General features: G+C 40.1%; 1 protein-coding gene across 5 annotated transcripts in view; it reads left to right on the top strand.

Moving 5' to 3' along the window:
- Positions 1-21,176, top strand: part of LOC146983518 (syntaxin-binding protein 4) — a 98,558-nt gene that overhangs the window by 15,816 nt on the left and 61,566 nt on the right. Inside the window, exon 1 of one of the 5 annotated variants that reach the window (XM_085785129.1) lies at positions 13,162-13,318. The exons of 3 other annotated variants lie outside the window; for them this stretch is intronic. In XM_085785129.1, coding sequence (XP_085641255.1) covers positions 13,284-13,318 — 35 coding nt within the window. In that variant the 5' untranslated portion in view covers positions 13,162-13,283. Of the gene's footprint in view, positions 1-13,161; positions 13,319-18,034; positions 18,259-21,176 lie in introns of those variants that run through there. One more of the 5 variants, XM_085785128.1, reaches the window with a different exon arrangement.

The following is a 21,176-nucleotide window of genomic DNA, read 5'->3' on the forward strand; positions in this document are numbered from 1 at the left end:
GGCTCACTTCTCCTCAGCCTTCACTTCTCTGCTGCTCACAAGACAGAGACTGTGTCAACTATGAGCATTTCAATAAATACTATTCAAAGATGGGACCAGAGAACCAGTTCCAACTTGTTTGATCCATCAACATCATTTTTTTTGTGATAAATTTTTTAAATTTCATTTTAAAGAAAATTATGGATATGCACAAATACAAAAATAGACCAAGATACATATATAAAGTCACATACCTATGCATATATTATATATTATCCTGCACCAGCTGGCACCTAGAGAAGAAGCATTTAGTTTCTGTGCACGGGACTTTTTCTATACCTACATACATATATGATGCTCATGAATAAACAGCTAAATTAAATAATACTAACAACAAAAACAATTATATATATATGTATGTATATATTAATAATAATAAAATATATGAAAAAAAAAAATATATATAAATCCTCCTGAGACCCGGCAATGCATTTTTGTACACTGTAGTGCACATCATATGCAAACCCATTTCTCTCATACTAAACATGTCACCTTATTAAGTCCTGTTGTTCACTACAGAGGACAACTGGCCCTTTCCAATGATATCTTGTGTGGGGGGGTGTGACCTTCCAAACTTTCTGTGCATCTCTTTTAAAAATGGCCGACATCGCAACAAGCAGATTTTATGGGAAAGAGTACAAGTGAGCATGAAATTTACAATTTTAAGTATTTTGAGTCCTATATGTTGATTGTTTATTATAAATAAGCATCTCAGCAACACTGAAGTCAATTTTCAGAACTGAATTGTTTATGAAAAAAAGCAAATTTTACTAATGTACACTGTAGTGGACATCGGGACTCTGTACTTGTGTTTCCGTCACATTTCTTTGGGAACAGCTCATTGACAGAGGCTGAGTAAATTCTTATATTCTTAAATAGTTGAGGGGGATTCAGAAATTGATTTATCAGAGGATAACAGTCCATGGTAAAATGATGACCCTGTAGGAGAGTGTAAAAGTTCAGATGAGGAAGAGCCAGATGAGGGAGATCAAGACAAAGAGCTGATGTGGTGCACCATTGGTTTCTATGGGCCGAAACCAAAACATAGGGTTTTGAGGTTTTAAATCAGTGCAAAATTAATGCCCATGGAAATATACTCCAGAAAACAGGTACCTTGATTTTGTTCTTGACTCTAAATATGATTAAGCAATGAAAACTGTTCATGGATGGACAACAAGCCTTTTGTTGAGGCATTAATCAAAATAGCATAAGATGCAACCTGTTTGTCTTTTGCTCTAAAACGTCTGAATGGTCAATGAAATACCATCTCTAATGATGAAATCACAAAGATAAATAGTGTAGTTGATGAAAAAGAATGAAAACCCTATAATTGACATTAGTTTTTATAATATATTACTGTATTTTACATGATAATTCTAGTCTTTCCATGTACATTATAAGCATCAAAATATTACACGTTTGAGAACAATATAGTCCTGTTGTACACTACAGTGCACAGGTTATAAAATTAAAATAAAATAAAAATTTCAGATTTTTTTCTTTGCAATTTGTTCTTTACCATCCCAACACTTAATTTATGTAAAAAAAAATCAAAATCAAAAAACTTTTTTTTCCTGGGTCTCAATATACCTATATATATATATGCCTATAATAAAATCAGAGCAAGAATCACAACCCCAAATATAAATCAACATCATTTGCCTTTTTGCTTACTTATTTCCTTATAAATATCTACTTCGTTTCACATGCCCACAAAACAATGATGTTACACCTCTCTCTACACAGATGACAATGAAGGAGTCAAACAGTAGTCATAGTGCCAGCAGACAGAAGTGTCCAAACTGAGGCTTATTATTTCAATCAATGGTGGAGACAGCAGTTTCAAGCCACGCCCACCTCTCTCTGCTCCACTCTTACAGTACTTCTCTGTCAGTGGCTCCTTCACTACAGCATTCACTTTCATCAGCGACTTCAAACATTTCCAACATAACGTTGGGTGTTGCCTGTCAATGAGAGAGTGAAGTTTGAGTTGTGGTCAGAGCACCTGAATGAATGTAGAGAAAACACTGGGTCCAGTCATCATTACATTCTAAAAGTTCTATTTCTGAGTTAGTGACAGAGACAGAGGCAGAGACAGAGACAGAGACAGAGACAGAGGCAGAGGGGGGAGGGAAGAGAGGAAGTGACACAGGAGAAAGAAGAAGACAACTGTCAGCATGCAGTAACAACAGTTTTTGTGCCAGCAGTTATCTATCTTGTTCAGTGTTAAGCTCTACCTTCTTCTGCAGAAAATCCACAGGGATCAGTAACTGCATTGGTATCAGTTCCCATCCCTACTTACAACTGCCCCGAGCTTACTTAGGTTTCAGATGATTTTGACATTAAAAGGTATTCAGAAAAGAAAATTGATTTTGAGCCCACTATGGGTCTTAACATTAGTGTAACTAACCACTCATCTATCGGACGATGGAGCCCAAACTTTGTGCAAAATTCAATTTTCGAGTAAATCCGGGATGAAAGTGGGGTAGTTTTTTTTCGCATTGGATAATGCAGGCGCACAAATTATGCGTCATGTTGCTCACGATTCATCAGCCAATGATATTGGATCCATCATCCGTCAATCAAACGTCTGAGGTAAATTAGGAGTATGATGGAGGAGACTCACCACCGACACAAACTCTCCTCCTCCGGATCCCTGCGGTCCATCACTTAGCCTAGCTAGCTAAGTTAGCAAGCTAGCCAGCTAGCTATCAGTTAGCTACGTTAGCTAAACACACTCGCACACACACATACACACACTGAGCTCGGTCCCGCCCAAGGCTGTCCCAATTATCATATTTTGATAATCGAATATTCGCGGACATAAAATCGATCAAAATCGAAACTTTGACGGCCGGGGTGTGCGCGATCGTAACGTCTTGACAGGGGGTGGGGGGGATGCGCGAATCGCGATCATAGCAGAAATAATGAAAGTAATGGCAAACAAACACTGCATATCTCCAAAATCAGGCAGGTTTTCAGGATGCCAAGTAGCCTACTCGTTTTAATGTAACAATTGCCGATGAGAACCGGTGTCAAAAAAGAAAAAAGGGAACGAAGCTTCGAAGCCATAGTCCCGTCCCAAACATTGAATATTCCGCCGGCTTGATAACGACCACTGAAATTCGTTTTCCTTACACTGGGTAAACTCGTGCGGAAACTCGTGGAAACTCGTGGAAGGAGGTGCGACAAACAGGACAAACGGCCATTTCTGAACACCTTTAAGCAGGCGCGTAGGCAGGAGTGGGCCTGGCCGGGCCAGTGCCGCCCACACGAATCACTGGCCCGCCCGTCCACGTTTCATAAGAAGAAAAATTTTATTGATTAAATTAAATTAAATGCAGTTAATCGATCGTTTTCAATGGGAGTTGTTCTGTGAAATATAAACAAACAAAGCCGACAGACATGTAGCGGATCTCTGTTAAAAACGTTGGTGCAGCGCACTGAGCACACAAGGGAGAGAGGAGGTGAAAAGAGACAATGTTACCTGTTGTATAATACTGGACTCAGCCATGTAGCACGGTCGCTAAAACACCTAGACCAGTGAGTAGGCTATAACGAGTCAAAAAGCTGCAGACACTGATAACTGATCACTGCCTGAAGAGTTTGAATAGCCTCTAACTTCATGAACGCAGCTCAAACAGACCCGGTGCTTCAGCTGACATGTGGTCAAGACGTAGCTACAGACCTGTCACAGTCACAGGTGCATTTCATTTTTATAGGACTTCAACCTCGAAGCTGTCTGTCCTCAGACTGTCCTGACCTGTCCCTGAACATCACACAGGGACAACATGGAGCTGCCTGTGTGATTGGTTACTGAGTTTTACTGTTTACATGTACATGCAGGTACAGTTAAATACAGTTTATTATTTATTATCATAGTGGCAGGAAAGATCATTTCGTATCAAATATTGTGTTGGTCAAGAGCAAGTTACAAAAAAAAAAAGAAAAAAGTTGTGCAATAAAATGGTTAACAGTGATGTGTGCTAGATGAAATGCACTGTCCTGAGAAAAGATGGCCCATCCAATTTTGTACTGGCCCACCCAAAATTTTAATTCTGCCTACGCCACTGCCTTTAAGTATGGATATGGATAAATGGCTGTGTAGCACAGTAGCATCTCTGTTTCAGTCAACCATTCCAACCAAGTGTGTGATCAAGCGCTTCATCGTTGACCATGGTCCTCACTGGGAATTATCATCTGTTAGGGATGTCACAATTACTTGTTTTCACAATTAATCGCGGTATTAAACGCCACAATTAATTAATCGTAAAGATTCTTAAATACCGTCACATTCCAAAAAAGATTATTTTGGAAACACAGAGTCAGATGTGCACAAAAGTGAAGGTAAATGTAAGAAATACTGGTCAATTTACCTAACGTAACATGGTAGAAATTTAAATGTTAGTGTCTCATTTGTGATAAAAAACAAACAATTAAAATAAACTTAAACATTTGGTATAGATGACAATTAATGATTTGAATATTTAAAACACTTCCCCTGGAGGATTAATAATTGGTTACATATGAATAGTAGATACTTAAAATATTTAGTGTAAAAATTTGTAATGTAATTATATTTTGACTGTATTTGATTTTACACATTCATGTTGTGAAATTAATTAATGCGTAATAATCGTGATAATCGTAATACCGTGATTATTTCTCTGACAGTAATCGTACAAAGAAAATCTGTAATCGTGACATCCCTATTCTACATATTAGGCTACTATTAATCTAACTTTTTAGCTCACAGCTCTCATTAAGCAGCAGACGGCTGTTTTCAGTGAAGAAAAACCCATGAACCTACTCTGCACCAGACAACAGATAGACAAGCTGGTGAACACAGAGAAACATTAATCAGCTACATTTTTCTCAGTGTTTGGTGGAGACCATAAACAGAGCTAGGGGAGAATAAATACTGGGAGTGGAAACAAGCACCATTTTAAATGAATGATAATGTTGCTCTGCTGCAACTGGTCCAAAGATAATACAACAATAAATCACTTTTCACTGAATTTAAATTGACACTATTCTGTGCACCAGCTTCAAAGCAAAAAGGCAAAACCCACTACCTAAACACTGGCTGCTTGACCTTCACAGTAAAGTCTGAATATACAGCACCCAAACACCCCTCAGCCTTTGTGGTTCAGGTTTAAAGCACCCATCAGTTCTTCAAAGCATCTTGCAAAGATGCTTTGAAAGGCCACTAAGCTTCTTTAGGTATTAGAGTAAAAAAAATGCAGGATTTGGTATATTATGTAATCCAGTGGCTGATCAAAGTAAACACAAGTCACCCAAATCAAATGCTCACTGAATGAATTTACGTGGCTTACCCCAAATGTTGGATTGCCATTGGAAAACCGCGTAAACAAACTCAACTATTGAAACATGAATAGCAGCGGAAGGAAGCTGCTGATGAATGTGAGGCTTAAGGTCCTGAGCGAGCGAGTCACTTTAGTCTGAGAGGCTGCCAGCATGATGACACAACAACAAACTCAAAGTCTTCCTCAGTTTTCTCATATAATCTACACCATAATGTGATTGTGTTTTTGTTCCACATAGTTCAGGTTTTACCATGTGGGACAGAAATGTTCCTCTGATCACAGTGGCAGAAAACCCATTTAAAAGCACCGTCTGTTACAGTATGTTTTCACTTGTGTCGGTTGGTTGGTGTTTTTGTCAGTAGGATTAGTCCTGAACTGATACACCAAAACTTGGTTGAAGGATGCTTCAGCGAATTCAATTTTGATGCAGACTCAGTTCAAGGTCCTGGGTGAAGGAATTTTCTTAATGTATCCGGCAATCTTAAAAAATGATTTTGGATGGGAAAAAAGCAGTTATATATTATATATTATTATATTGATGCTTTTTCCCATCCAAAATATTTTTTTTCCTCCTAAATCCATATTTTCCTCGCGTTTTTGTCTTGTTGATATGGAAACAGTCCCAAGCTCGACAGTCGACTAGTAAATCAGCTAGAGTAAACAGAGGTACACACTGCTCTCTCACATTAACAGAGTTATTCACACTCAGTATTGTGTGGTAAGGAACTGGTGGATGTTGCAAAGCATTTGTAGTGATATTTTGAGCATCATATAGAGGCCAAAGTCGCGGTTAGAAGAACTGCCCCCATTACTTCGCTGTTTAACTGCAGTGTAGCGCAGCTAGCAGGATGAGAGCTAGGTCCGGTCTGCACAGATTTTTCTCAGATTTTTTCCTATGGTCGCACTCGGGGACCTAGAGCTGTAGAGCATTACTTCGAAAATGACCGGAATTCTCCTTTAAGGAAAGTGGCATAATATGGTACTGTACAAAGTCATTAATCACAAATGTGGTGGTGAGATAAATGAGTTTGTACACTTTGATGCAGATAAAATCTGACTCTGACAGATGCGTAAGATTGCATGACCGACTGCATGACTGCATCAAGCTTTTTATTGCCAATGTAGAAATGCAATATTGCCATATTGTAATGCAATGAATCTTAGAAATGTCCACTGCTTTTTGAAATGACATCAAAAAGTCCACATTTGTATAACATAAGAAAACCTCAAGGAAGGCTCAAACTCTTCACATTTGTCTTCATAGGCTAAAGGTCTCCCAAATTACTTTGTTTCTTAGTTCTACCCATTGTGGTTCTGGATGCACTCAATTTGATTTGAGGTTGAGATTGGAAAAGCAACACAAAAATGAAAACCACACCACAAACAGTCGTTTCTGTATCAGGCTTGAGGAGGAAACTTTTTATGATTAAGAGAAAAAAAAGAGTCTCTTTTGCATATACCAGGAATATGATCACTTCCATTTAGCCAGGATTATTTGTCTAAACCACAGCCTTTTACAGTAATACCGGCAACACATTGGATTAAAAAATCAGTTGTTAGGATTAGGGAAATATTGATTGTTTTATTTGCTGCAGCTTTGAGCCCAATAATGTATTATACTTAAAGGAATAATTCAACATTTTTGCAAATTTGCGGATATTTTCAGATATATTCGGATATTATCTCCATATGCATGATATGAACTGTAATTCAAGGGTTAGGGTTGGTTCAACCTAACTAGTCAATAAGAACAATTATGGTACCGATAGAAGTACTAGTTCCATTGAAATCTTAACAACAACCATCCTTTGTTAGGATCATTCCATAATATAGAGATACAGTACCCTGATACTTTATATTTAATACAACATCTTACACAAAATATGTCTCACAGAATAAACAAGGTTAATGGTGGAGTCGTTACAGGATGTCAGACAGGAGTTCACACACTCTGGAAATACATTATAGGAACAACCTCTGAAATTCCACTGTCTTATTGAAATTCTGCTTATGTCAATATACTTAAAATATATATATATAAATATACTTTTTTTTTTAAAAGAAAGAAAATATGCACAAAATCTGCCACAGAAGTAGACTGTTATTAAAGAAAAAAGGATTCAATTGTTAATCAAATAGATCAGTGAGTGTTGACTTTGTCAAGGGAAAGTGTTTTTGCTTTTACAAGGTTCTCCCTTGTATTATCTTAGCTAACAGTCCCATCTGAGATAACTGTTTAACATAATGTGACTCTCTATACCCATAAGCAGCAGTAATATCACTTAATGCTGAGAAAGCCTTTGATAGTGCTGAATGGAACTTTTCCATACTCCTGGGTTTGGATTTTGACCTAATTTTATTGAAGTAATTAAGCATATTTATGAGTGGGAAATGGATGATGGCAGGACAGGAAGTATCTGGAATGAGAGGAGAGGTTAATCACACATCTGACTAGCAGTCAACCGATATGTTTTTTTTCAGGGCCGATACCGATTCCAGTTATTAGTAATCAAAGAAACTGATATTTAGAACCAATAGGCTTTATGCACAGCTCCACTACTTCCTGAACTTAAAGGTGCCATATGTAAGAATGTGGCCAAAAACGGTTACTGCAGTCAAATTCAAAACACAGTGATCTGGGGCCGTATTCACAAAGAATCTTAAGGTTAAAAGTAGCTCCTAAGGGCCGAATTTAGGAGCAACTCCTAAAAAAAGTGGGCGTGTCAGTCTTAAATTTAGGACTCCTAGTTTTTTAAAATAAGAGTAATTCACAAAGTATTTTATGCCTAAAAGTAGCTCCTAAGTCTGGAACAGCTTAAAAGTCCTCGTGAGGACTCCTAACTCAGTAAGACCTATTCACAAAGAATCGGAAATGGCTGCAGCCAGGCAAATGTATGGAGGACTGCGAATTGCTGCAGAGGGGGGAGCTGGAGCACCTGCCCCTTTGCCCTTTGATGCCCAACGTGCCTTTTTGTCGGTGTTTTTTTTTTTTTTTTTTTTGTCATCACCAACATTTTCGCTATAAAACGGGAGGAGTGACGGTGACGAACTGTCCAATATAGGCGTCACAACGGTCGGACCGAGGTAAATGCGACCGCTGCGATGCAGTCGTGCTGATGTGAGCCAAAAATATTTTTAAAAGGTTGGTGGGTGCGCTAGACACAAACATCTGTTAGTAGTAATAGCTCACGTGATAGGGCAGCTCCCCCAATAAACTAAACTTATTGTCAGTGTGGGTTCAAATCCTGCTATAGGCCACAAATGTGGGTAATGCATTTTCTTTTCTCATCATTATTATGATCACCATATAATATTAGGGCTGTCAACGAATGTGAAAATTAATATTAAAATGTGGGAAGAAAAAAAACCAGCGGCTGCTTTGCGAGTGGACGCACTGACCCTCATTGCATTTGCACAGTGTCACACTGCAGAAAGTGAGACGCGACAAAAACTGTAGCAGAAAGATGCAGATGGCAGAGAGAAAGACAGAAAGTTCAGAGCCCAACTTGGCAGTAGAGAGAGTGGTTTGGACTCGAAGCTGTCTGAAAAGCCTCGTCGGACCTGACGGCAAAAAAAAAAAAAAAAGTGGAGCTGAGACCTACTCTTACTAAGGATAAATCACTAAGAGCAAACTAAGAGTGACGCCCCTGGTGACGCCCCGTTGCTATGGATTACGTCAATTTTCGTGCACGAATTCGAGGCGGTCAACACGGTGATTGGTTGTTGAGTGCCGGCGGCGAGGAGGAGGAGGAGGAGGAGGAGGAGGAGGGAGGGGAGGGGAGGGGAGGGGGGCCGCCGCCGGCTCTGTGACATAGGATTTTACGGCCAGTTGCTTTAGATTTCTTACATATTGTACCTTTAAACAAGGAGCTGTGCATAAAGCCCATATCAATTTGCTGTGAATAAAAAAAGTCAAAATTTGGAATAATACACCTGGGATTAGACTGAATACAGTGTTTTGTTGGTTTGGTTGGTTGGTTTTCACTGTGAAAATCTGTGATAAAAAAGACCTTCAAAGTTTGTATAATAACACAAACTCCAACACAGATCTTGTTCAGTGGGGGGTGTGGGACAGTATAAAAACAAATAAATCAAGACAGCAAAACATAACCTAATCTAGATTATGTCTGATGATGCCACGCTCACTCTGTCTGACATAGGGTTTTGACACTGCTAACTTTTCTGGTTGCATTGGTTTTAATAAGCATGTGATGAGAGTGGAGCAGACAGGGGCTTGGCAGCTTGAACGGGGAATGTTTCTGCTAGTGCATGGATTTAATTGGTCTTAAAAATTGCACACATTAAAGCTGCACATGTGACGTGATGTGAATACCAGGGACAATGCTGTCATCTCTAATTTGGAGAATCTATGGCCAAAGAAGAGAAAGACAACACTGTTACTGTGGCGTGTGGATGTCACTACTGTATTTATCCCCCCTGCATCTCTGCCCACATCTCCCACCCTCTCTCACCCTCTCTCTCTCTCTCTCTCGTCCCCCTCTTCTCATTTTTCACATGCGTTCTGAAGCTGGAGATAATTGGTAATCAGCAGGGTCCATCAGAGGCTCCCATTAGGTGCAGCATTGTCCCTGGTTTTTCTTCTACTGTATTTAATCATCCACTTGACTGTGCTTTATTATCTTTTATAAAACGTAAAGGTGAAATCCGGCAATCTGATTGGTTGTTAACCGTGGTATAATGAGCGTATACCACGGCTACTATTCTAAAGCTTTATCACAGCGCAGGCTATCACTCCGCATCAGAGGCACGTATGACTGGTATGAATGGAAGTTGTTGTCATATATCCATGACAACGCTGTTGCAGTCTGTAGCAAAAGACAGTTGATGTTTTTACGATGTTAAAAAATGGACTAAAGTAGTTGAATTCACATGTTTAAGGTGAACTTTCACCTCCGGGGAGGGTAAACAATGGTAGAGGGGATTGAGCAGTGACTTTCACCTGAAAAAAAAGGCGAGGAAAAGACGAGATGCAGAGCTAACTTGGAGCTAACGTCTGGAGAGGTGGGACTATTTTTTTCACAGAGAGGCTATTTTATTGGATAATATGTATTTCTGGTTGAATAAAACTACATGAAATTGATTGCGTATCCCTCTTTCATATTGCCTTTATTGGTAACCGTTTTATAAAAGCAATATATCACTCCGCTTCACGTCGGGCCGAACAATGCCCCTTACCACGGCCTGTCGTGATATATTGCTTAAATATAGTCACGTTTCAGAATAAACATGATTCACCGGCCCTTCTTGCGGCATCCTGTACAGACACATGTGAGCCTTGGTTTTTGAATTGATGAGGCCATAACAGATAGATACCAGCTCCTGCATTTAGAGTGATTTACAGCACAACATCAGAATTGATGCACTGATGAGATGCTGGGGGAGTTCACTTTCTATTATCATTCACTCTGTTCTGTTTAATTAGCCTACCTCACAGAGGGATTGACATGTTGATGTGCAAGTGTTACATCATACTGTAGATATGATGAAATCTGTTTTTGAAATCTGTCAATCTACACACACATACACACTCCCCTTTTGCCTTTTTGTAGTAATCAGATGTTCTGCTGTAAATAAGATGATAGCAGTGACACCAAGTTGGCCACCACAGCAGCCAAGTGTTAGCCAAGCTTACATCTGTGTTCTCAAAGCCTGTCTCTGGATTCAGTACAAGACTGGGTTAGGTAAGAGGCTGGATGGCCAACAGCTTCTTCTAATCTCAACATCTCGGTAAACCTCACAAACCTTGGAATCTACATAAATTATTTGCGCGTATATGTAACGGAGGTCTGCAGGTATAGTCACAGTCAGGAGGTACCAGTAAGGAGAAGTCACAGCATGTGGCGGTTAGCGGTACTGAAGTTAAACTCACTCACCCATAAAAGACGTGCTAACCCACTTGCCAAGTGGTCATTGACCTCTTGGTGAAACGGTTAGCATCGTCGCCCGCGGTGCAGGAGACCCAGGTTTGAAACTCACTCAGGGCAGGTCAGACAACATCGGTCACATATAGATGGAAACAGTGAAATCACTGGATACCTCAGTGGTTCTCCTGGTATAGTGAAGGTAACTTGCTTTTCCTCAACCTCTCTCTCTTCTGTTCTTCTGGAAGACAAAAATGCCCAAAACATGACTTCATTGAGGGTTTATTTAATTCCAATTCATTTAGCTCAAAATACAGTCAAGATTCTTCTGCAGTCTCACTGTGTCTTTCTGTAGCAGCAGTGGTGGTCGTAGCTGAATGTCCAGTTGAAAACATTAAGCTGTGAGCGTCGTATATACTGTATCTCACTTGGTAGAGCAAGTGCCCCATAAACAGAGGCTATAGTCCTCGCTGCAGCAGCCCTGGGTGTGATTCCACCCAGCGGCCCTTTGCTGTGTGTCATTTAGGGCTGTAACTAACGATTATTTTGGTTGTCGACTAATCTATCGATTATTTTTTCGATTAGTCACAATTATTTTGCCTGCATCTGTTTCGACTTTGCTTTCACTTTTGTTTAATATTCTCGGAGCAAATTAAAAACCCATTAAACATGTTTTAGTAACACAACTGATTGTTATTGTAATGAAACACAAATTAATGAAATAATACAATATTAAAGTCAGGGTTTCCCCCAGAAAACTTGACCCTAACAACCCTAACCCTAACCACTGACTGATGGCAGGGCCCTATAGGTAACAGATTCATGAATGGAGCAGTAGAAGTTAGAAGTTGTTATTCCGTAACACCTTGCATCAGATCAGTGTTAAAAGTTGACTGAAAGGGGCGGTGTTTAGCTCAGTTGGTAGAGCACCCGCCCCATGTGTTGAGGCTACAGTTCTCACTGCAGGCGCCCCCGGTTCAAATTCCGCGTCGAGCAGCCCTATCCTGCATGTGCCTCCCATTTCCTGTCTCTATCCCAACTCTGCTGTCCATTAAAGGCAAAAAAGCCCCAAAAAATATTTTTAGAGAAGAAAAAGTTGACTGGAAATGTGAAAATATTATCATAACCATGTGTTATCATAAGACATTTATTCTACATATTTAAACACCAGCTATTACAAAAAGGCACAAGCTTGAAATTCTGTTTAAACCGATCACAAAAAAATAATAATATTGAAATAAATAATATCAACTGTTTGCACTTAAAACTGATTTTTGGATCTGGAGTCACGTAAACATGACGTATCTCTCATCTTCTTCCAGTCAGTCGTCATGGAAACATGACACTCATCTACTGTTTGGACCCGAGTGAAAACACAGCACGTGTTTGAACACAAACCATATGAGTTGAAAAATGAAACAATGGATAATTTTCAGATGTGTGACAGCAGGTTAACCAGCGTTGTAGCAGCTCCTCTGGTTGGGTCTCCAGCAGCTTTAACGCTGGAGGGAATCCCTTCAAATATGGTGACGTGATTAGTGAGGCAGGCAGAAGAGGAGGTTCCTCTGCTCTCTGGGAACATGAAGGCTTATGTTGCTTTGTTTGAAAGGTGATTTCAGTGTTGAGTTCAAAGTTTGATATTCAGCCAAAGCAATCAAAGACAAACTAAACATTTATTGCAGCTTGTGTCATGAATAAATGGAGCTACTAAAGAAATATAGCGCAAGTAAGAATAAAGTGTAAAACACTGAATATCCTAATAATAATAGAACTCTGTGTACAGTTTGAAGAATAGTGGAATAATCTGTGCTTAGTGTTTGCTGTAATTGAGTAGCCCTCTTATAAAGGCCTATATTTAGCACATTGTGGTGCCATATGGATTTGTGTGTATTATCCTTTTGCCATAAGCTTATCATCGCTTCATCAATTGGCACTCTTCACATGTGCTCGCCGCAGTGCATCATGACGGGGAATCTGGGGAGCCACTGTTAACAGCGACAATCAGGCATCCAAGCTTTTCCACAAAAACAGAGACATGTTCCAAAGGCTGAAAGTGCCTCTAGGGTTTGCCTTTGCCAGGTACGTTCTCAGCTGTTTCCTAGTCAATTAGGCCGAATGGACTCATGGACGTTTCCTGTGCCTACATGTCAGGGATTAATGAGGCCACGCTGAGTTGATGTAGGCCGGTAGTCTGGGACGTTTTCACACGTATTACCCTTTGTAGTAAATATATTGTTTGTACCAAATGAATAGTAGTTGTGCATGCACCTACACGTGCATCCAGAAGTGTTGTATTGTGAGTTCAAATGTTTTTGAGTAATGTTTTTGAGTGATGTTAGACTGAGGTGTTTGTTTCTGAATTCACAGTATCATATAACAATAAACTCAATTCAATACGTAACATGTCTGCAGGCTCAGGACGGGTGAGCAACACATGCAATATTTAATAGGAAGGACACATTACAGTGGCATAGACCTGCACTTTATCAGCTCTGTAAGGCTTTACTTGCTGCTGTGTTCATGTGTTTGTTGGCCTGTGATGGGATGGATGTGTGCTTACTTGGAAACACTTACGTTTCCCTATGCAAACAAGTGATTCTTGGAAAAAAGGAAATACTTTTTTTTTTTTAACTTTATTTTTAAAGTCACCATGTGTTTGTGCATTTGCATGTACACATAAAAAAAGATCACATAATAACAACATGGACAACATAACAGTAACAACATCATACACATGGAAGAAAAAAAAAAGAAATACTTTTAACTAAAAAGATAAAATAATAAAATAAAAGCAAGCCCTTCAGATTGTCTGTCACCTCATCATATTACAGGTGAACATCAGAAGTCACCCTACAGACTACGTGATATTCCAGCAAACCTATATTTATATCCTATATTATAAATGGCTCCCTTCTATTTTGGGATGTCACTCCTTAAAGTTCCATGTTGTCCTCTTTTCCCGTTTTCATCCATAAGAAGATATTTATAGTTTTAAGAACCAAAACCATTTTAGTGTAGCCTCTTAGCTTCTTCTTCTCTGAATTCCCCCCTTGTGGATAAATGAAGTTGAGTTGAGTTGAGTTGAGTTGAGTTGAGATTACTTTATTTATCCCAAAGGGCAATTCTGTTTCTACAGCTGACCACCGCACCAAAATCACATACACAAGCATACATACAATTGAGGAGGAAAGTGCAAGGACCGTGCAAATTTGAGATCAAATCCATCCATCCATCCATCCATCCATCCATCCAAAATCACAGAAGTCCTGAAGGCTGCCTGCTATTAAAGCAGAAGTAAGTGGTCCGGTCGTTTTCGCTAATGCTGCGTTCCAGGCAGGCTTTTGAAATCGTAAATTACAGCTTCAAGTCACAACTTACGACTTTGTAGCGTTTCAGGGAACCCACTCGTGTTTTTCCGACCTGTTTTACCGGTGAAAGTCACTATAACGGCCACTCGTAACTTCCGACCGGTGAACTCGTACCAGATCGAACTGGTACCACTTCACGGTCGGAAAAATACGAGTTTCCTTGAACGCACCATAACAGTCCTCGTCGCTACGTCACCACATTCACGGCGTTTCTTGGCTGCACACACAGCCCTGCATGCCGTTCTCTCTCCTCATTGGATAAAAACTGTAGGATACGATAAATGTTTTCTCCTCGGCTCAGAGCAGAGCAGAGTGACTGACAGACCCGTGTTTCAGACCAAACACTCTATGTAAGTGATTGCTGACGGAAGATATAACTATTTAAGACTTATATTAACACAAATATATCACTTACTTCTGCTTTAAGGCTCAGTGTCTTAAAGGACAATTCCGGACAAATTCAACTCGGGGCTGTATTTTCCTAACATTTTAGGTCTAAAAGAAGGAATCTGAAGATTTTCAGTTTAATTGCTTCTGTTTTGTGTCCCCGCATCGCCACGGCAGCGATGAATGGAGCGGATTGAAGTTCCTTAGATGATAAAAAAGCAGAAAAAATCTGCTAATACAAACTATTTTTATTTTTCATATCTACCTTTTTTCTTATATTGACGTATTCATGCCTCAAAATAAAAACAAATATCTATCTATGAACAACAGTAATACAGAATGCAGGGATGAAGCCTCACAAGTAGACTTTGCATTATTCTAAATATAGTAGATTTTTTGTGTGTGGTTAGAAAGCAGCTCTAGGTCCTATATCAATACTGTGATAGTATCGAAGCATCAGTTCACAGAGAAATGCACACAGCCTATATTAAAGAACAATTCCGGGCAAATTCAACCCGGGGCTATATTTTCCTAACATTTTAGCAAGCAAGTCAAGAGTTGATATTCCTGTGTTTATGACACAAACGGGAGCTTCCGACTGCACGTGAACACACCGAGCGTCAACTTGGGTCTTGCGCGAGACTTTGAATTAGATCTAGTTTTACAAATATGTCGGCTTGCTTGAAGTAAATAAACTTCTCGGTGCATGTTTGAGTAGCCATCTGACGCTGTCTGTGGGAAAAAATTGCGGTTTTGAGGGAAAAATTGCGGTTTTGAGGGATGTAAACAGCCTAAGCCGTGCCTAAGCCGTGGCGATGCGGGGACAGACACAACTACCGCAAAACAGGAGCAATTAAACTGAAAATCTTCAGATTCATTCTTTTAGACCTAAAATGTTAGGAACACACAGCCCTGAGTTGAATTTGCCTGGAATTGTTCTTTAATATAGGCTGTGTGCATTTCTCTGTGGACTGATGCTTTGATAACCACACACATAAATCTACTATATTTAGAATAATGCAAAGTCTACTTGTGAGGCTTCATCCCTGCATTCTGTATTACTGTTGTTCATAGATATTTGTTTTTATTTTGAGGCATGAATACGTCAATATAAGAAAAAAGGTAGATTTGAAAAATAAAAATCGTTTTTTTTTTTTTATCGTCTAAGGTTTACATCTAAGGCAACATAAACAATGGCGAAAATTGACCTCCATGTAAATGGGAACGAAATTTTAAAATATAGCTACTGTATATCTTTAACATAACAATATATTCAATCATTTGTCAAAAATAATCAATATTGTATTGAATGGTCTACAAATCACAAGCTGCAGCCTGAACGGGCAGCAGTGAAACAGATGCTCACGGGCTTGAATGACAAATGACAATTCCATGTAATGGATGACAACTGAGGATTAAGTTCTGTTTCTAAATGGAGAGTGGGGCACTTATGCATTAATGTGTTTAAAGGCATCTAAGCCCCTCCTGCTGTTTCTATTCTCTTTGGCACAATAAGCAGTTGTAGTTGTAGCAGAGGAAATATTTCAACCCCAGACCTTTCCTGTTGTGTAGCCTGTTAGTGTTTGTTACACCGGACTATATTCATAAAGCTGTGTGGATGAGAAGAAGTCTCAAACATCAAGTTCAGTCTGTCATATAGGACCCAAGTTGTTGTCTTTTTCTTGTTAAAATACGATTGATGTGAGCAGTGTTGGACACGTTACTTTACAAAAGTCATTAATTATAGTTACTCGTTACTTTCCCCCAAAAGTAACTGAGTTCGTAACTGAATTAGGCTAGGCTACTACATTGCTAAAGTAATTACAAAGAAAGGTAACTATTGCGTTCCTTTTTTAAATATAATGCTCAAATATGGGTGTAGTCTTTTGTTACGGGACCTCTTGAGTCAAATAACGGCGAGTAACGGCACATTTTATTGCCAGTAACGTAACATTGTTGTAACCTAATACGGAAGCGCATTGCATTCACTTGAATAAAAAAAAAATCATTTTTTTCTGAGTAATTTATTTTTTTGGTCTGTTTTTCGAGGCAATTATTTCTGTTTTTCTAAGTTATTTATTTATTGTTTTTTATATAATTGTTTCTGTTTTTCGGACTAATTTTTTCCCTTGTTTTTCCTCCTGTTTTTCGTGATAATTCTTTTCCTCCTGTTTTTCTGACTTATGGTGCGTTCCAGGCAACCCGTAACTCGTATTTTTCCGACCTGTTTCTATGGTTACCCGTTAGAACGTACAGTCAAACTCGTAACTTCCCACCTGTGAACTCGTACTAGATCGATCTACTCCCAGTTCCCAGTTCGTAACTCGTAACTTGCCTGGAACGCTACAAACTCGTAACTGGTGACTTGAAGTCGTGACTTACGGGTTAAAAAGCCTGCCTGGAACGCACCATTAGCTTCGAGATTTCAAAATCCCGTGAGAAGCTCCCACCTGCAAGTAACGTAAGGACTGATTTCAAAATAAAGTTTGCTAGGTATATCAGACTAATCTGAGTGACACTCTCTGAGGTGGTGTTCTTTAATAACAGGTAGTTTCCTTTCAATATCAGTCTGAATTTACTTGGAACACAGAGTGAAAATAAGACTGTATTTTTTGTGGAGCATATCCATGGATGTAGCGCAATAAAATAAATATGGCCTACCAAAAAATAAATTACTCAAGTGAATGCAATAGCCTACGCTTCCGTATTATAACGGTGGAAACCGTAACTTTTTTTTGATTAGGCTACTCGTTACTGAAGAAGTTAGTAACGCCGTTATTCCCATCACTGGATGTGAGTAAATAACCAGAAGCAACAATCTTGCAGGGAGGTAAGATTGTGCTGCGCGTGCAACTCCAGCTTGTGTTCGCAGCAACACACGCGCACTCCAGCAGCAGCAGCAGGCAGGTGTCAGGTGAAGAGTCAGACCCGTCCCGGTCCCGGTCCCGCTCGGTTCCGGTCTGGCTGCTGCTCTCTGTTGCCTTTTTGAATTTTTTTTTTTTCGGCGGCTGTGCTTATGTAAGAGATTAAACGTGTGGGTGAAGGTGGAGATGTCTGGGCGGACAGCAGCGCGCTTCACTGGCATTAGAGGCGGACTGTAGCCGACTACACACAGACCATCATGTGGTCGAGAGCTGAGGACTGAAGCTGGGGAAGCTCCGACTGACCGTCCGTCCGAGCGGAGAACCGACCCGGGCTCCATGTCAAGATGCCAACCTTCTCAGTCATGTATAAAGGAGCTGTCATCATTAGCAGGTAAAGAAAAAAACAAAACACAACGGGGACCGGCGGGTGTTCGAGCCCCGGGGTCGACGCGGCTCTGTGCTACTTGTTTAGTGGAGTGTGTGTTGTTGTAGCGGTGGCCTGGACCGACGGGGACTAACGGAGCGCAGGTGGAATGGAGAGGTGACTGCACGCGGGGAGAACTGGGTTTGTAAAAAATGGGCTCACGCGCCAATCTGTGCCGGCAGAGCAAGCAACACTGTGATTGTGTTTACCGTGTGTGTGTGTGTGTGTGTGTGTGTGTGTGTGTGTGTGTGTGTGTGCGGGGGGAGACCAGTCCATCAGCAGAACAGACCCGTGTCCATCTGTCGCCTGGCGCGCGAGGCGTCCACGTCCATTCCATGGACATGGACATGAATGCTGTGTTGACGGTCCGACAGAGAAGTTGTGATGATAATGAACGACTCTATAGGCGACTGTCAAAAAATCAAACGGAATCAATCTAGACCAGAAGTCAGTGAACAGAGTCATAGTAATAGTAATAGTGGTGGGACAGTGACAAGACAACCTGGGATTCATCTGTCATTTAAGAGCAAAAACATCTCACTTTAAATCCTGTGCTCACTTAATTTACACTTTTATGTCCTCTAAGCTTTTATTTTGACTGTACACTTCACTTCCTCTTCCTGTCTATCTACTCTACTACCCAGCTTACTGTTCAAACAAATAGACAAGCCATGTGGTTTAGTTTTATTGTGGATTAGAATAAATAAATAAATAAATAAACCATAGTCATTTTAGAGATTTAAAGATGTGCTAAAACCCCCAAAACAGACAATTTTTGATTTTTTCTAAGTCAAAGTGAGAGTGAACTCAGGTTTGTATAGCTGGAACACAAAGGATTTAGAAAAGCAAGAAAGAAACTTTATTCAAGTCAGTTCAGACGACATAGTTTATCCTAGAGGACAATTAATTCTACAATCTGCCAGACCATGTTCAGAATAAACACACAGAATCGAACAGTAAACAGTAGTGGACTGCTCAGGTTGCACACAGAGGAACGCCCCGGAAGAGGTCACGGTTTCCCAGGTTTGGCTCCTCTTTGTGTTTACAACTCTGATGCCAAATTATCCTGATTAAAGGGAGTGGATATACAGGCTCATCCCCTCAGGCAGGACTAGAACCACCAGATGAGGGTCAGACAGTCTCTGGTTTAACTGAAGAAAAGATTCTGTCTTTCTCAGTAGAATGCGGCCCATAGCTGATAGCAGCTGTACCCAATCAAACACTGAGTCTCATTAGCCTGTGAGATGTGAAGTGGTCTCAGCGACTCAGTGCATCAGGTGTCTACTGTTTAATGTAGGGCTGCAACTGATGATTATTGCAACTAATGATTATTTTCATTATTGATTAATCTGTCGATTATTTAAATGATTAATCCATTAGTTGTTTGGGCAATAAAATGTAAAAAAATGTTGAAAAAAGTCAATCAGTGTTCCCCAAACCACAAGATGACTTGTTTTGTCCACAAACCAAAGAGATACTCAGTTTACTGTCATAAAGGAACAAAGGAATCAGAAATATTCACATTTAAAGGGACATTGTGTAACTTCTCCTGTTATCTATTCACGAAAATCGATTATTTCGTTCAAAAGTATGTTTCTCATTAATCAGTAATTACCCCCATCAACAAACTGAAGTGTTCCTTTCAGCTCTGAATTACACGTTCATATCATTCATATCTCCATGGAGCGGGTAAGCTCGGTGCTGGCTGCCATGTGGTGTCGCCATGTTTTTACGTTCAGTGGCAGCGTGACGTTAGGAAACCACGGAAACTCTGTTACACTGATGCTGCATTCACCTGCAGTCGGGCAGACGGCCGTCGGTAACAAACCAAATGTCATTTTAGTCACAGAAGTGGAGAGAAAGCCGGTAAAACGTGGGTCAGGTAAACAATACCACATCGCCATGACAACATATTGTCACGTGTATTGTTTTGCCTCGTGCTGACGGACCACTTGTTTACATAGAGGCTTGTTTATGCCGTTACGTGCAGCGGCTGTCGTCCGTCTGCCCAATTTCATGTGAATGCAGCATGAAAAATACGATTGAGTTGCTTGCGATATACAACTGCAACGCTAGATGGGAGTAATTCCTACACAATGTACCTACAATGTACAATGTACCTCTAATAATCAATTATTGTTCTTTTAATCTATTAATTGTTGCAGCTCTAGTTTAATGTACAGAAGTGTACACAAGGAGATTAAGGCTTCTATATAGCCTTAATCTCCTTGTGTACAACTTGTGTTTTGTTTGTTTGTTTGTTTGTGCCTCCTCCTTTGGAACACAATGGCTGTGTGTGTGTAGGTGTGTGTGTTAGAGAGAGTTGCCTTGTTTACAATTAAGTGGTGATTCACATGGTCAGGGGAACTATAAAGATTTAACATGTCAGGGCGCAGAAAAATAATCCAGTTCACTCTGTCTTTTTCACAGGGGCAGTGTTTTCATTTGAATTTCAGTGCGTCCTCAATTAGCCTCATTGTTTCAGTGACAGGAGGGACTGTCAGCTCTTTGTGCTAAACCCTCTGGACATGAAATATTGATAACCCCTCTTCTCATTTGGGCTCCAACCAAACAGGGACCTGTGACTGTCACTGACGCAAGACATTGTTCCAGATTCCCAAAATACCTGGCTGCAACAGCCTCTTCCATTTACTAAAAAGTTTGTATAAGCTGGTAATAATGACTTCTTACCTGTATACACTGCTTCCTCATGCTAATCTTCAGGGTAATATAGTATCTTTTGAAGTGCACAGGCTGAGCACATGGATGTTCTTTAATTGCTACTTGAGCCAGTGCTAGATGGATTAGGAAAATGGAGCGAAACCAGAGAGGTCGCTGCTAGTGCAGTGCTCTTATATAAGACTACAATAATTTCAGCCAACCTC

This window comes from Trachurus japonicus, chromosome 8 (assembly GCF_045865225.1).
Source record: "Trachurus japonicus isolate A0001 chromosome 8, Traja_1.0".
NCBI lineage: Eukaryota > Metazoa > Chordata > Actinopteri > Carangiformes > Carangidae > Trachurus > Trachurus japonicus.